Source organism: Dendrobates tinctorius, unplaced genomic scaffold (assembly GCF_039654945.1).
Source record: "Dendrobates tinctorius isolate UK_male_01 unplaced genomic scaffold, ASM3965494v1 ptg000070l, whole genome shotgun sequence".
NCBI classification, from domain to species: domain Eukaryota; kingdom Metazoa; phylum Chordata; class Amphibia; order Anura; family Dendrobatidae; genus Dendrobates; species Dendrobates tinctorius.
Genome location: NW_027361738.1, coordinates 25,440,093 through 25,457,702, shown reverse-complemented (window position 1 = coordinate 25,457,702; position 17,610 = coordinate 25,440,093). Strand labels below are relative to the sequence as shown.

Genomic DNA, 17,610 nt, shown 5'->3' with positions numbered 1-17,610 from the left:
TTCTGTCTGGAGCCAGACTGCGCAGTCTTTAAAGGCTTCAGAGTGACGCTTAGCCCGTTTTATATATATATATATATATATATATATATATATATATATATATGTGTGTGTGTATATATATATTGGCTCCAGACAGAATGAGGCAGCCAGCGGTGAGGAGTGTGTGTGGTGTCGGAGATGGCGGTACAGTACACACTGCATACCGCCATCTCCGACGCCATACTTACCTGACCGGGAGGAGCGTTACCGCGGCGCTTCTTTTCAGCCGGAGACCGGGGCAGGAGTGCGGCCGGAATCGCGCGTGCGCATAGCGTGCTCTGGCACCATTTTACTGAAGACACATTTGCAGTGTGTCTTCAGCAACATGGCGCCGGACAGCGCTGTGGGCATGCGCGTACTCCGGCGCCAGACTCTTCCCCCGGCCTCCAGCGGAACGTGACAGCGCTGGAGCACAGGAAAGAAGGGTGAGTATAAATGTTTTTTTTGTATGTGTCTAGTTTAATAGGGGTGAGGGGGACCATGCATACCAGGAAAGGGGGGTGAGAGGACCAGGCATACCACGAAAGGAGGGTGAGGGGAACACGCATACCACGAAAGCGGGGTGAGGGGACCACGCATGCCACAAAAGGGGGGTGAGGGGACCACGCATACCAGGAAAGGGGGGTGAGGGGACTATGCAGACCACAAAAGGAGGGTGAGGGGACCATGCATACCACGAAAGGAGGGTGAGGGGACCTTGCATACCATGAAAGGAGGGTGAGGGGACCTTGCATACCACGAAAGGAGGGTGAGGGGACCTTGCATACCACGAAAGGAGGGTGAAGGGGACCTTGCATACCAGGAAAGGGGAGTGAGGGGACCATGCATACCACGAAAGGGGAGTGAAGAAACCATGCATACCACAAAAGGGGAGTGAGGGGACCACGCATACCACGAAAGGGGGGTGAGGGGGACCATGCATACCACGAAAGGAGGGTGAGGGGACCTTGCATACCACGAAAGGAGGGTGAGGGGACCTTGCATACCACGAAAGGAGGGTGAGGGGACCTTGCATACCATGAAAGGGGAGTGAGGGGACCATGCATACCATGAAAGAGGGGAGTGAGGAAACCATGCGTACCACAAAAGGAGGGTGAGGGGACCATGCGTACCACGAAATAAGTGTGAGGGGGCCATGCATACCACGAAAGGGGAGTGAAGGGACCATGCATACCACGTAAGGAGGGTGAGGGGACCTTGCATACCACGAAAGGAGGTTGAAGGGACCTTGCATACCACGAAAGGAGGGTGAGGGGACCTTGCATACCATGAAAGAGGGGAGTGAGGAAACCATGCGTACCACAAAAGGAGGGTGAGGGGACCATGCGTACCACGAAATAAGTGTGAGGGGGCCATGCATACCACGAAAGGGGAGTGAAGGGACCATGCATACCACGTAAGGAGGGTGAGGGGACCATGCATACCATGAAAGGGGAGTGAGGGGACCATGTATACCACGAAAGGAGGGTGATGGGACCACGCATACCACGAAAGGGGGATGAGGGGACCCATGCATACCACAAAAGGAGGGTGAGGGGACCATGCATACCACGAAAGGGGAGTGAGGGGACCATGCATACTATGAAAGAGGAGTGAGGGGACCATGCATACCACGAAAGGAGGGTGAGGGGACCATGCATACCATGAAAGGGGAGTGACGGGACCATGTATACCATGAAAGGGGAGTGAGGGGACCATGCATACTACGAAAGGAGGGTGAGAGGACCATGCATACCACGAAAGGGGGGTGAGGGGACCATGCATACCATGAAAGGGGGGGTGAGGGGACCATGCATACCAGGATTGGGGGGGTGAGAGGACCATGCATACCAGGATTGGAAAGGGGAGTGTGTGTATGTATGTATATATATATATCAGAGCACTGGCTGGGGCGAGGTATTTGTCTCTTGCACCCCAGACAGTACATGAAAGTGGGGATCCTGGCTTTACAGTCTTGCTTAGCAAGAGTCCTGTACTCACCCTGCAATTCCGAGTCTTGTTTCGCCATAGGGTGCCAGTATGGCCGGTCTTGGCTTCAAGCTCTCTGCAACTCTGGACCTGAGACTTTCTTCTTGTTTCACTTACCCAGTCCTGTCTTTGCCTGGTACCTAAAAGAGTTATAAACTCTAGACCTTTCTGCTATGTGTCCTCTCCCAGGACCCATCTCTGACCTATCACTCATTCTCTTAGTCACTTATGCCCAGGATATCACTATCTCTTTCTTTCGGTCTCCATTCACTTTAGGGACACCCCTAGAATGTGGCGCTGCTCATAATGGACCTTAGGGTCTGGAGTGCATAGAAAGAGGACCTATCTTCCTTTCTGACAAGAAATTGTCACTTTCCCTTCAACTTATCCCCTTCAACTCTGGGCTAGTCCCAAACATTAACTCTCACTATTCCTACTGTCAAACTACACACACTATCAATATTGCTAACACCTTTAATGCACATCACAATTTGCATTACATAGACTGTGAGCCCTCGCAGGCAGGGTCCTCTCTCCTTATGTACTTGTGTGTCCCTTGTCTTACACATGTTTATTATACTTGTCTATATTTCCCTTTTTCAGATGTAAAGCGCCATGGAATAAATGGCGCTATATAAATGCATAATAATAATATTACATCACAAAACATTTAAACTTGTTTCTTCAAGGGGGAATGTAGGCAAGATGTCTCTCTATCTATATATACACCACTTGGCAGTTAATCTCGTGATCTAGCAATCTCAGACACTAATGATTTGTGATTAACAACATCTGGGATGGAGTGGTGAAGGCACATGGACCCAGAGAAGACTCAAGAAATGTCCAGTTGGACTGGAAGGAGAGCATTCATATACTTCCCTCTAATAACGACAATTCTAAAATATCTCTGCATTGTATGTCACAACTCAAAATGGAAAATAGAAGAATTAGTAGAACGCTTGAATTTTTTAAGATACTTAACTCAATTTTTTGAGCATGTGACAGGTTCTCTTGAAATTGAATGTGCAACTAATCATTTTATTTTTTTTTGTTAATTTGCATCCTAAGTGCAGAGTAAAGCAACTTACTAAATAGTTTTCTTTAGTTTTTCTTGCAAATCCGTCAGAGTTCTTCCTCCTGGTTTTGATGACTCTCTTCTCCACATCTACTTTTTTCGGTGTTGGAGATGGCTTCATTGAGTTGAGGGTCGTGCATAGATTTCCACAATGTGGAGAGGAAAGAAAATATATCTGAGAGGGCAAAGAATAGCGATATTGAAAAGGAGGAAAGGACATGAAGAGAAAATAGGTGCAGGATAGAAGCTGTGCTCTTATGAGCTAATGAATTTGCTTGCAGCCTGTGTTACTGAGAGGGACACTCTGACAAGAGAAAAATTTGAAACTTAGATCAGACTGCGAATTGAATATCAATGAGTCAATAAATTTAATGAATAGATAGGTGACGACTGCAGATTAAAAATACAATTTTAATAAATAAATGTAACCATTATCATATAAAAACAATACATACATTTTTCATGTTCGATGTCTGTAAGCCTTTGGTTTGCACCAAAAATGCTTTACAGCACATATTTTTTAAACAAGGTTTCAACGATCAGCAAAGAGTTGTGCCAAAACCTTTGGATCAAAGTAAGTAAACCATTAAGTGGTGTAAATGGAGTAGACAGTTTAAATATGTGCAATCAAGCAGCATTGAGTCATTTTGATAAATCTGGCGGATTTTAGGATTGTTTAGTCTAAGGGTCCCGTTACACTAAACTATGCACCAGCGATCCTGACAACGATGCGACCTGGTCAGGATCGCTGGTGCATCGCTACATGATTGCTGGTGAGCTCTCAAACAGGCAGATCTCACCAGCGATCAGGACCAGCTAGGATGCTGGTAACCAGGGTAAATAGCGGGTAGCTATGCGCTCGCGTCGCTTAGTAACCCGCTGTTTACCCTGGATACCAGCGTGTTCATGCTGGGAGCTGGTATCCAGGGTAAACAACGGGTAACTAAGCACGCTGTGCTTAGTTACCCGCTGTTTACCTTGGATACCAGCTCCCAGCGTCTGCTTACAGCGCTGGGAGCTCGCTGATTGTTGGTCTCCCGCTGCCACACGCAGCGGTACGTGCTGGCCAGCGGGAGATCAACGATCAAAAAGTGGCCCAGGACATTAGAGCACGATCAGCGATGCCCGGCAGAGGGGCCGGTCGCTGATGCGTGCCACACACAGCGAGATCGCTGATGTGTCATAAAATCGGTGACGCATCAGCGATCTCGCTTAGTGTGAAGTACCCCTAAGTTTGCAGGGTCTAAAAAGTTAGACAGTTTAAGTAAATGAGCCCAACTGTATATTTAAATATTGAATAGAAATATTAAAATACTGTAATCTAAGTCTCCCCATGGCTAGAAAAGAGAAGTATATTGTACAAAAGACAGTCACACAAGAAGTAGCAGAATATATGTTGACAGATGTGTGACTATCCATTGGCGACTGCAAAATTTTATAAAGATTCATCATGTTGTTTTATTGAATAATGGAATCAAAATATTTAAAAGTTCTTGGTAGAATGTAGCCTCCCAGTGGTTGGTGAGACTGACGTTTTTTCCCTAAGCCTCCTTGCTACTTATGAAATCTTCAGACGTCTTGTTAAAAGAAAATGTATAAGATGTAAATACTGGAAGTAATTTATGTCCATGCGGGGCTGCAATTGCACAATGTCTACACATCATGAACAACTTTCTACAACTGACGTAAAATACATGACGATATTAAATTTCTCACAGGCTGAAGGACATAAAAACAGTTTGTGTTGGCGTAAATGTAAGCACCATGGATTTGGCGGTTCTCCAAAGACCACAGGTTTTAGGTTTGTTTCATTACAGGGAAAATTCCCGAATAAACACAGGGTTAGGAAAATTGCTGCTTTAGTTTTCGGTATGATTTTCTAGCACAGCTTTGCCAGTGCAGCGAATAATAAACTTATTTCTTCTTTTACTAATGTTGAATTCAGATGTCTAAGAAACATGGAGCGTGATGTTCAGACTGGTCAGGGGTCTCCAGACTCGAGCAGCCTTAAGGGCCTGTCACACTAAGCGATATCGCTAGCAATATCGCTGTAACGTCACTGGTTTTTGTGACGCAGCAGCGATATTGCTAGCGATATCGCTATGTCTGATACTTACTTCCGACCGGCTCCCCCGCTGGTTATCGCTGGTTGCACGAGAACGTCCTGGGCCGTTTCTCGTCGTCAGCTTCCTGCGGCGCTTCCTGCAGGGGCCGAGTGACACGTGGACGCGGGCGGGAGGACGTCAGGATCGCCGCGTCTGACAGGTAAGTAGCGACCCCCGACCCCTGCGATGTCGCTGGTGAGATCTGCCTGTGTGGCAGCTCACTAGCGACCACTTAGCGATGTACCAGCGATCCTGACCGCGTCATATCGCTGGCCAGGATCGCTGGGGCATCGCTAAGTGTGACAGTACCTTTATGTATGACTAGGAGCCTGGTGAGTTTGGCTCAGGAGACCAGCGACCTGTTTCCCAGATAAGAAATTTTGGCGAGTCCCAAAAATAGATAAAATCCTCAAATTTATTTCAAATATTTTAAAAGATTCATCTCAGTGAATAAGGGCTTTTGCCAGAAACGCGTTGAGATGTAGCCCCAACCTATATGATCTTTTAAAATATTTGAAATAAATTTGAGGATTTTATCTATTTTTGGGACTCGCCAAAATTTCTTTTCTATGATAAGTCGCAAGTCACAACTATTGGCTGGAGACCCACTACATTGCAATACGAACTGAATCATAATATAGGACACGGTGAGGCTATTTTTTTGTTTGTTTTACCCTGTTTCCCAGATGTCTCAATTCCGCCTAATACAATTTTCTAAATGAATAAGCATTGAGGCAGAAGTGATAGATTCCAGAGTCCATACATATATGTTTGGGCTTCCATCTTTTTTCTCTGAATACGAAAAGATCAGAGGGAAACTGTTAAAACTGACATCCTAGGTCACTAATTGTACTGCCATTGTCTGATGCAATGCTTCTGTGTACGGTTATGGATAGCGGACAGGTACACAACTTTGTCATACAATATATGTGTTACATGTTATACATCCCTGAAAAAGATTAGATAAAATATAAATCTAAAAATCACTTTTTATCACAAACCTTGCAAAAAAAAAATATTTTTAATATCTTTTGTTATAGACATCTGCTTTTTTCACCACTTATAAGCCATTTTCCCCCTCCTCGATTCCCCATGATTCCCTAAACTGCTCAAATCTTCCTTGCTAAAGACAAGATGGACTATCATCACAGTGAAAAACCATAAAGGGGTGACCTAATTGCATAAGGCACGTCCAAAATACCATTAAACCTATAAATTGCAAGAAGTATATGCCAAATAAATTAAAAATTCAATCTTTATTAACATTATTGACAAACAATTGGTAAAAATTAATTCTAATAATATAGTGGGTAGACACACAAATGGACCTGAAAAACCGGATCAGTAATACCCAATTAATGAGCTAATGATCAAAGTAAATAAAGAAAAAACATGAAAAAATAAATACTAATACAAAAAAAGTACTGTCTGGTACAGTTGGTGCTTATATGGTTCAATGTATATGAAAACAGTTATTTTCCAATCAATGTGTGGATAATGGATACCCCCTGTAAGAAGAAGCTAACGCGAAACGTCTATTGAGAGGATGAGTGAAGGGCATTCCGCACAGCGAGACTTCAGCCATTGACTGCAGATCATGCTGCAGGATTCATCAAATGTATTTCACTTCATTGCTGGATTCACAGCCACACAGTTCAGTATTGCTGTATAAGGCTAGGTTCATATAACGTTTGCCAGTATGTTCAGCGGCACTATCAGTTCTTATGTCCAAACCCCTGCAAAGTGCGATTTTGGCATATGGGCCAAAGGGGCAGTTAACTAGAATGATACACACAGTCTGTGTGCTCTGCCGTGCATCATTTTTGGCCGTATACGCCTATTGGAGGCGGGCAGCAAGACGTAGTCGACTACATCTTGCTGCCCGAGTCAACTAGGCGTATGCAGCTGAAAATGATGAATGGACAGCTTATTCTAAAAAGTTACATGTAAAGACAGGTATTCTATAATCCAGCGCTGATATAATAATAACCACTTTGCCTTTCTTTAACAGTTAGCGATGAGGAGGAATTTAACTGCCCGGAAGAATCAAGTCCTACAAATTCTGAACATACTTCAGACACAGAGGTAATTCTTTAATACCAAATATATCTGACATTAAGATCTTTTCTAGTATTGTGTTAGGCTGAGTGCAGACGGAGTTTTGAGCCCTGCGGATTTTTCCGTGCAGAATGGAAGAAAACCGCAGGTCAAATGACCTGCATTTTTCCTGCGGATTTCTTCCATTTTTCACGCGGTTTTCATGCGGATTTTGTGCGGTTTTCCATTGCGGTCTTCCCCCTGCGGATTTGGTAACAGGGGAGATAGAAAACCGCACAAAAGAAGCAACATGCTGCGGATTTTGTACCGCAGGAAAACCGCGCGGAAAAATCCGCAGCGTCTGCACAGCGTTTTTTTTTTTCATTCATTTTAAAGGTACTGTACATCACAATGCGGATATGCAACGTTTCTGCGCGGTAAAATCCGCTGCGGAAACGCTGCAAATCTGCATCGTGTGCACATGGCCTTACTCTCTATATATTAGACAAAATAATATACATTAGCCCTAAAGTGACTTGGGATCTGTGTTGTACAAATCCGAATTATGGACCCTATTAAAATCTATGCATAGGTCATTTTGTACCTTTGTGTACCTAGGTACTTCAAGAAAAAAAAAAAATCAAGGAGGGCTTCATTGCGTACGGCTTCATTTATAATTTTTTCCCCCTATAATCATGACTGTTAGGTTTGTTCATTTATTAAAGGGAACCTGTCACCACCAAATGCAGTCCAATGTACAGACATCATATAATAGAGCAGAGGGAGCTGAGCAGATTGATATATAGTTTTGTCAGTAAAGATTCCGTATCATTTAATCCTCTGCTATTTCCGGGATTTTGGGTCCGAGGGTGGTCCTATCAGTGACTGACAGCTTTCTTTGTATAATTGTTCGTACAGAGACGGCTGTCAGTCACTGATAGGATTGCCCCACCGGATCAAAAAGAGCAGAGGATTAAGTGATGAAATCACCGGTTGTACTGAATCTTTTCTCGGCAAATTATATAAAAATCTTCTCAGCTCCCCCTGCTTTATTGCGTGATGCCTGTAGATTAGACTGCATTTTCATGCTGACAGGTTCCCTTTATTATGCTATATTTTGACATGCGGCAGCAGTTTACAAGTAAAAAAAAAATGGTTCATTCAATTTTTTTCTTATTTAAATCTACATAATTGGGAAAAAAAATCTGTAATCTTATTAAGATTACACATGTAGTGTACCTGCATGGATTTCAATTAGTTGTGAAATGGGATAGGTGGACACTTGTTAAGATGGCTTAACCCTTTGAATCTACAACGTCTTAGTTCTCTTACACAGAGGCAGGTGGTTATATTCAATAAATCTATAATATTAGAACCTAAATGCAAACGGAATGGAAATCCATAACAAAAAATAAATGCAACAATCTGTCTTTAAGAGAAATTGATATTAAAAAAAGTAAAAAGTGCTATACTGAGCCTGCATTGTTGGGCCCTGATGCAGCGTAACACTGATAACCTGCTCCCCGTGGCACGCTGTACTGAAATAGATCAATAATGTATTACATGATTGTTCCATTTATGAGGACCAGCCGGCCACATGCTTTTCTAGTCCCATCCATTCCCCACATAATTCTCGTATTTCCCTCACTGTGATGATAAAACGTCAGGTGTTCCCCCCGGGACTGGGATATTCTCTGAACTATCTGCCTTGTTATGCAGAACACGGCTTGCATCGTCTGTCCTCCACGCTTCCCTCATTTGATGTTGTGTTATAGATAATAAAGACCGTCTCTATAATCCATCATCCACTGTGTGCCGCTGATCGCTGCTCTGCACCGCGTGTGCCGAAAACAATACTGGGAGAAAAGCAATGGCTTTCATTATTCAATTACTCTGATATGTAATACTATTATAGATATTTATGTGGAAGCCACCGATATTTATAGAATATGTATAGTATAAAATGAGCTATGTACTTGTTTATAGATTATTAGGCTGGAAACAGACCAGCGTATGGTATCCGATGCAATATGCTAATGGCACTCAGCTCTTGCGCTTCTGCGAGCCGAGTGTCAGTGCTCCGTGCTCCGATCCTCTCAAGCACAGCTGAGGAGGAGATGGAGAAAGCAATTTCTCCATCTCCTCCATTGCCTGTCTCTGCATACATTCTACTGCACAGGGATGACATCCAAGTGCAGTCCGATGTTTCACTGCACCCTTAGACTTGCATGGGTGCCAGTGAGCCAAGTCTTGCCGCACAATCGGCATGAGAAAATAATCGCAGATCTGCTCTGCCCCATAGGATAACATTGGGCTGAGTGCGATCCGATTTTTATCACATAGCACTCGGCCGTGTTTTACGGTAGTGTGACTCCGGCCTTAGAATGGATGTGACTTCGTTATCATAAATTCAGTTTGAAAGCGGACAGATCAATGGATGCTGCATAGTTTGGTATATAGGACTTGAGGGAGAAAGGAATAAATCAATAGAGGCGACATTACATGATAAAGTAACATGATTTGAACCGTGTTTGTTTGATCTCTTGGGATGAATTAGAAAAATCAGTTTTGCTTTCATTAATGAGATTTAAGACATAGGGGTAGAATGATTTTTTTTTCATTTACATATTGCCAGGCACAGACTGGGGCTAAAATTCAGCCCTGGCATTTGAAAGCACACAGGCCCATGCCGGCTCTGACCCTTCCCCAGATTGCGGGTCTCTGTTACTTGTATTACCCTGCCTGCAGATTTACTACAAGACCTATCTTTTGAATAATACCCACCCTATCTGGCAGTGGACACAGGCGGTGCGGTGCTGTAACGTCATCATGCCTACTTTTGCAGTGTGTCGCTGGTCTCCGGCTGGCTGGAAGTAGCTTGTGTCCTGCTATGGAGGCATTGGCTCCATTCGCCATCACAGCTGGTAACAGTACCGGTGTCCTCAATCGATGTGGCCCATGGCTGAAACGGCCCATCTGACATTTGCCAGATATGTCTGAAAATCAATCCGGCCCTAATGTGTGATGAAATAAAAAAAAAAATAGCACATACTCAACTATGGAGCTCTCCTATAGCTGACACCCTGCTACATAAGCCATGATAGGTGTGGGCACCAATCGTGGCCATTTAACCCCCTAGATGCTGCTCTCAATTGTAACAGCAACATCTTGATGGATAACAGAGGGAGTGAGGCTCTTTAATCTCATTGGCACCCAAGGTATTGATAGTTGCCATGGCAACATGGGGCCAAATAATGGATTGGGTAGCTTGTCTCAGGTGTCAAGTTCTCTTTAATGCTAAAATTGTCTTAGTCACTAAGGGGTGAAAATGTGCCAGATTCATAATAATAATAATAATCTTTATTTTTATATACCGCTAACCTATTCCGCAGCGCTTTACAGTTTTTGCACACATTATCATCACTGTCCCCATTGGGGCTCACAATCTGAATTCCCTATCAGTATGTCTTTGTAGTGTGGAAGGAAACCGGAGTACCCGGAGGAAAAACACGCAAACACGGGGAGAACATACAAACTCCTTGCAGATGTTGTCCTTGGTGGGATTCGAACCCAGTACCCCAGCGCTGCAAGGCTGCAGTGCTAACCACTGAGCCACCGTGCCGCCCGCATGAACCAGTTGGATAAATGGGGCACATTTTAAGCCTTTCTAGTCTAAGTTCAGAATTAGATTGTATTGATAAATGTGCTCCAGTTAGTAGTAAGCGGCTTACCTTCCCCTAGTGGAGGCTGCAGCCGTTAGAAATTTATCGTTTAGCTGATTATGTAAGGGATTTTGATCTGAAAAATGAGGATCCTGCAAACTATAAAAATATAACCCTAATCAAAAAGGCAAAGAATCATTTGATATACCTAAACTATAAAAAAGCAGAATGGTTTTAACCCCTTAAGGGCCTATGGCCTCCCAACAGCGGATCGTGAAGATTTGCATTCCCAAACGCATTCAGTGTGGCAGAGACTTTCTTTGCGTAATTCTAATTTTTATCTACTGTACATTTACAATGCAAAGCTCTCCAGTGTTTTATCTTTTCTATTGTTTTCTCTTCATTTCTAAAGTAATGTTCAGACACAAGTGCGTATGTCTGATTTCATTATTTTAATCTTCAGTCAGCCTGCTCTTGTCGTAAGATGTTGCATTGTTCTATGACGTGATATAGAAAAGCATTTCCTGTGCGGTCCTTGGTGTTTGCTCAAAATGTGTATCCTGGCCGTCAACGCTTCCTTTGGTGGTTACAGTCCACATCCTGCCTTATTTGCTGACCTTTTCAACTATTCAATGATTTATGGTAGAGATGTAACGTTTCTGAACTGATTGCCAAAGAGTATTGATCCCGTAGCATCAGCGTTCTACTCCTAGTATATTGGTTCAGGTGTTTGCGGAATATCACGAGCTCACACTTTGGTATGACCGTGTATTCTGCATTACAAACCAAGCTCACCATCTAAAGGTGTCTAATTTCTTAAGCCACCAATATAGTTTTTCATACTTCAGCAGATGAGTAATGGGAAACAGACTATTCAAACCACAAAATGAAAACCTCTTCCTTTTGGAGAAAGTCAGAAATGAAAACATGGCTGGGCACACACAAATTGGTCAGTTTGTGTGCTAATTACCTTAGATTTGTTAATATTGGTTCTTTTAAACCTTTTAAGTCTCCTTACTACATTCTGGATCATTGTCGGCACAGATTTATATCCACTTACTTTACTTCTAGTTTTACAAGCTCCTCCTGACATATGGCAATCATGAAGGAACACACGCTGTTATCACTTCCCATTGTATATATACCCTGCTCTTGTGCAGTGTTATGTATACAATTCATACTGTATTGATCATGAAGGCAGAGATGGTAATAAACCATGTCTGCCTTTTCTATAGGGAGTTCTGTTTTATGTGATGCGATGTGCACGATCTCGTGCAGCTGCTTACTCTTACAATGATGTTTTCGAGAAAGATGTGGACTGCCTGGATGTTTGAAGTCTGTTGGTGGTCCAAAAGTAGTTAACGAGTACCTAATCTTTATTTCTTATTATTTACTTTTCATCCTGGAATTGCAAAGTCATGAAGTTTTGTAATAATCTTCATTGTCCTATTTTTCTTGATTCTCTCTTTGTTTAGCATGGTCTGTTCATGCTTCTTTAGTTTCTGCTTTACAATGCTGCTCCGCTAAGATCCGGAAGAAAAGAGAGCATCTGTTTTGTATCTAATAACCCAAATTGGGAACACGATAGAAGCTAATGCACAGGCGCACCCGACGGCGCTATATTGATGGTGATTTTTTTTCTTTGGAAACACAGGAAGATAGTAGGCACTAACCGATAACAGAAAGTGCGCAAGTGCCCCAGGCGTCTCCACTTTGATATAGTGCCATGCTTTTTTTCAAACACATACATTAGTATATTCATTAAAAACACATGTGACATGCACAAGTGTGAACAAGTCGGTAAGACAACGTTCACACCACCCACTAACTGAGACACAACAAGAAAACAGATTTGCAAAAATACTCTGCAGTAAAATATATGACAGTAATCAGCAAGTGCTGGATAACAAATACAGGGTATTTAGTCGATAAGTTTTTTTTGCAAAAAAATGTATACCAAGCTGCTTCACCGCGTCAAGGTAACCCGTATTGAAGCAGTTCCTATCTAATGTATTTAAAACCTGAACATCTGAACAGTGTCTAAAATGAACAGGATTCGGACTAAATACCCTCTATTTGTTATCCAGCACTTGCTGATTACTGTCATATATTTTACTGCAGAGTATTTTTGCAAATCTGTTTTCTTGTTGTGTCTCAATTAGTATATTCATTATGCAAACTAGGGGGCAGATCATTGAGGGATCAGTGACCTATCAGCAGTCTGCAATATGAATATACAGTATAGTCAGAGCACCACATACATGAACCCCGCCTTAGGGCACGAGAATCTCATTAGCACAAAACTGAAAATAAAGATTAGGAAACAACAAGACTGTTTTCATTTATTCAGTATAACGGCGCCGACCTGACACTCTGTGTAGGTTACTATGCACAATCTTGCTGACAGGTTCCATTTAAGATCAGTGTAGTGTTAATCTGTACAAGTGTAAGTACAGTGACCATAAAATTTGTAGGATTTCAGCTCTATGGTAGCAATTTGGATAGGCATCAGCACAGAGTTTTTATATCTAAACAACATAAAGTTTATTGTCCAAACTGAACTTTACGGTTTCAAAACCAAAACAGCCAGTACAAATGAATAACACAAACAGTCCTTTATTCAGGCGCAGTGAAACAAGGTAAATGTAGCAGCTTCATCAGTCTTTGTATTCCAGGCAGTATCCACTCAAGAAGTTTAACGTGTTCACCAATAAACACACTTCTAAGTTCAGCTCCTGCCCAAACTTCACTCTGCTGAGCTAACCAAACCGCCTGTTATTAGGCTTGTATATCCCAGGCTTTATTATGGGAACAACCTTTCCCACAGTGAGCAGCTGGCCACAGATTAAAGACTATTGGACCAATGCACGTAGAGCTGAATCCAGGGCTCTAAGGGATGCAGACTTTTTCCACCACTAAGCACTGGTTACGTTGATCTTATTGTTGCATTTTATTAGAGATTTGCTTGCTCGTCAGTTTAAGTGCACTAATTTCACCTGGAAAGTGTTCAGCTTCAGGAATTAATGTTTCCATTCAGAGACAGTAAACAGAGGAAGATGTGCAGACTGGATCTTATATATACCTAAAGCCAGTCATAATATTGGTAATCTGGTAAAGCAATCATTCCATGACTCTTGTTAGTGTCTCAGAGGCCTCAATGGAGCCATTGTTATATATGAACCTGTATATTGACTCTTGTATGTTAATTTTTGAATGCCTGCTGATTACATATATTGCATCAGCCCACTGCAGTTTACTAACCTACACAACTTAGGATAAATATGCAAGTTATTTAAACAATCAAGGATCACCTCCCCCCCACCTTCTCCCAATCCTATGGAAGAATGTCCTAAATGGGAACTCTGGATATAAAAAGTTTCTGGCTCCCTCTGCAAAGAGACTCTCTTCAGGAATAGCCCAAGGAACGATGGCTTTATTTGGTGGAATACAGGTCTGCTCCTCTGCCCATCACTGAACTCACAAAGACATATGGAGAACCCCGGTTGGGACTGTAGTAAAGTTGTTGGCTGGAGCTGAGTACATGTGCTACGGTCGTGATATCCATCGTCTGGATGTGAGGAACTATAAGGATTGTTGTTGCTGGCTGGAGTGTTATATACATACATGCTACAGTTATGATATCCGTTTTGTGGAGGAGCATGGACTATGACTACAGACTATACCGGCAGGAGATACAAATCTGTGGGCCAACCAAAAGTTGGGAGACATTGTGTATCTCCTGGTATGGGGACAGTGGAACTATTGGCCGCAGGATGGGATCTTGTGGACTGGGGACATTGCATTTTGACCATCTAACCAGAATTGCTGTAAGACCATGGATGTGAGGAATAAAAATAATTAAATTGTTAAACTGCCTAGGGATTATTACCACCCACAACCTCAGATCGCCACACTCCGCCAAACTCTTTGTTGCTCCTAAATCCAGAATCCAGTCAAGTTAAAACTCTCAGTAACCTCGTGTTACTGGTACAGACTTTACATTACCGAGGCCAGTCGTCTGAGTGACACATATCTGCCATTCAGGACCTTACCTCCTGCTTTCTTACAAATTATGTAATCCCATTCTGTAAATCAGATTGTCTACACTGGTCTTGATGAGAGGTGTGCCAGAGTCAGACGCTTCTTTTATAAAGAGGAGTGTGCCCCCACTCTATCCCTGTCCTGCCCCAGTCCTGCTCATTTTGGTGGAGCTGGGAGAAACGGTTGTGAAAAATCCAAAAGTCACAAAATTTTGGCTCAATTTCAAGTTCAACCCAAATTTTGTGACTTTTCCAAGTTTTTACTCCAGAATTCTGTCATGAAAGGTAAAAGTGATTAGTGGACGGTTTTCCCGCTGCTTAAAGAATTGAGATGTATATCCCACTAAAGATTAAATAAGGTGGTGGTTTATTCTACGCGTTTCGAAGTACAGAGTTACTTCTCCAAGAAAGATGACATGTATATGTAGAGTTCTGTCATGAAAACTTTGATGAATTGGAATAGCTAGGATTTCTTCACCTCTTGGGGATGGATACTTCCCTCTCACTCCTATTTGCCTGCTAACTCCCTTATTTCTTTAGCTACCCCCATACACCTCTCTCTTGTATGTTTTTTTTTTTTTTTCCTGTAATCAAAAGCATTTTTTTAATGTTACTCTTATCAACAAAGGTAACAGAATAAATAAAACTTCTAATGCATTTATTGGCAGAATCAACAGTATCAACTCCACCCTTATGGGAAACTACTCAAAGCTCCAAAAGTTTAAACAATGGTTAAGTAAGGCTAACTACAGGGGTTGGACAAAATAATGGAAATACCTGGAAACAACAACAAAAGTTAGTTTAATATGGTGTAGGTCCACCTTTTGCGGCGATTACAGCCTCAATTCTCCGAGGTATGGATTCATACAATATGTGAAATTGTTTCCAAAGGAATTGTAGCCCATTCTTCAGTTAAAACACCCTCCAGTTCTTTGAGCGACGATGGCGGCGGAAATCAACGTCTAACTTGAATCTCTAAAATCGACCATAAATGCTCAATAATGTTGAGGTCTGGGGATTGTGGGGGCCAGATGAGATGCTCAACTTCATTACAATGTTCCTTGTGCCATGCTTTAACGATTCTAGCTGTATGAATTGGTGCATTATCATCCTGAAAGATGGTGTTCCCCTCCGGGAACAGTGCTTGAACCATAAGATGCACTTGGTTGCCCAAAGTGCCTAAATAATTGCGGCTGTTAATTCTTCCATGAAAGGATATCATTGGCCCGGCGGATCTCCACGAAATAGCACCCCAGATCATCACAGAACCTCCGCCATGTTTTACGGTTGGGAGAAGGCAGTCTGGATGGAATGCTTCTTTCGGCTGTCTCCAAACGTACACTCAGCCGGAGGTCGATGATTCGTCTGAGAACATCACATGTTTCCACTGCTCGAGGGACCAATTCTGGAGGTTTCTACACCACTCTAAACGCTTGGAAACATTTGTCATTGAGAGCAGCGGTTTTCGAATTGCAGCTCTTCCGTGGAATCCAGATTTGTGCTGCTCCCGACGAACAGTTTTAGTGGAAACTGGGTTCTGTAGGTGTTCATTGAGCTCAGCAGTGATTTTCGGAGCTGTGGTCTTGCGATCCTCTCTCACAATTCGCTTTAGAGTCCGACAGTCTCTCTCAGTCAACTTCGACTTTCGGCCGGACCTGTGCTTTGCTGCGGACGTTTTTCCTTCTCTTTCAAATGCAGTCATTACTTTGGAGACAGTACCTCTTGACACGCCAAGCATTCGGGCACTTTCTGTAAAACTAGCGCCTGCCATACGAGCACCAACAATTTGGCCTCTTTGAAAATCCGAGAGGTCTGCCCTTGGTATCAGGTTCTCATCAATGTTCTTACAATTCTGCAAAGCAAACAGTTAATTTACATACACATATCACATAATACAAATAATCAACTACAAAACATTACCATATGTCACGGTTTGCATGTTTATTACAGGTTCGAAGATTATGATGCCAAAACGTTAGGTATTTCCATTATTTTGTCCAACCCCTGGTTAAACAATGGTTAAGTAAGGCTAACTATATCTAGTAGAGGAAAGTGCTGAATTAAATGGCAAATGACTTGACAATTTCAGATGCACATGTAATTTTTTGTACTGCAGCCTCTGCCAATGTATTTCTTACAGATATAAGTTCTTCAACTTTTTTCCATTTGTTATAATATTTTGTAATAACTACCAATCTATGCAGTATATGCTTTTTAAATGGAGAAGTGATGTTAGAGAACAGTTATTATTGCTTTTGTGTTTGTTCTGAAGTGACCAAAGACTTGTTAGAAAGGTGAATTCATACTGTACAGAATGAGAGATGCTTATCGTGTAGCTGTTATCGGTGAACGTGACAGACCTGAAAGGAGGCAGCTTAAAGATGTATTGATTGCTCCAGGCTTCTCTGTCTGTAATAATTGAGCCTTATTTTAGGTAGATTTTGTTCTCTACTCAACAGAATGTTCCAAAACCTGTTTATTTTATTATTACAGAAAAATACAATAATGACACATGCTGTTGCACGGTCTTACTTTTTGTTTTTTTCTTTATGGCCATTTTTGTCCTGTAAAAAAAGACAAACAACAAAAACACAATTTTAAGTTTGTTTTTATAATTCATTCAGATATGGTTACTTGCACTTTTTTCATGTATTTTTTTTTTTTAAAAATTCTGTCTATTGGAA

At 42.2% G+C, this 17,610-nt stretch overlaps 1 protein-coding gene across 3 annotated transcripts in view; it reads left to right on the top strand.

The window, feature by feature from the left end:
* Window positions 1–17,610, top strand: part of RAPGEF5 (Rap guanine nucleotide exchange factor 5) — a 384,903-nt gene that overhangs the window by 225,846 nt on the left and 141,447 nt on the right. For all 3 annotated transcript variants that reach the window (XM_073581473.1, XM_073581472.1, XM_073581474.1), the window contains exon 8: window positions 7,199–7,272. In XM_073581473.1, the coding sequence (XP_073437574.1) occupies window positions 7,199–7,272 (74 nt within the window). The remainder of the gene's footprint in view (window positions 1–7,198; window positions 7,273–17,610) is intronic.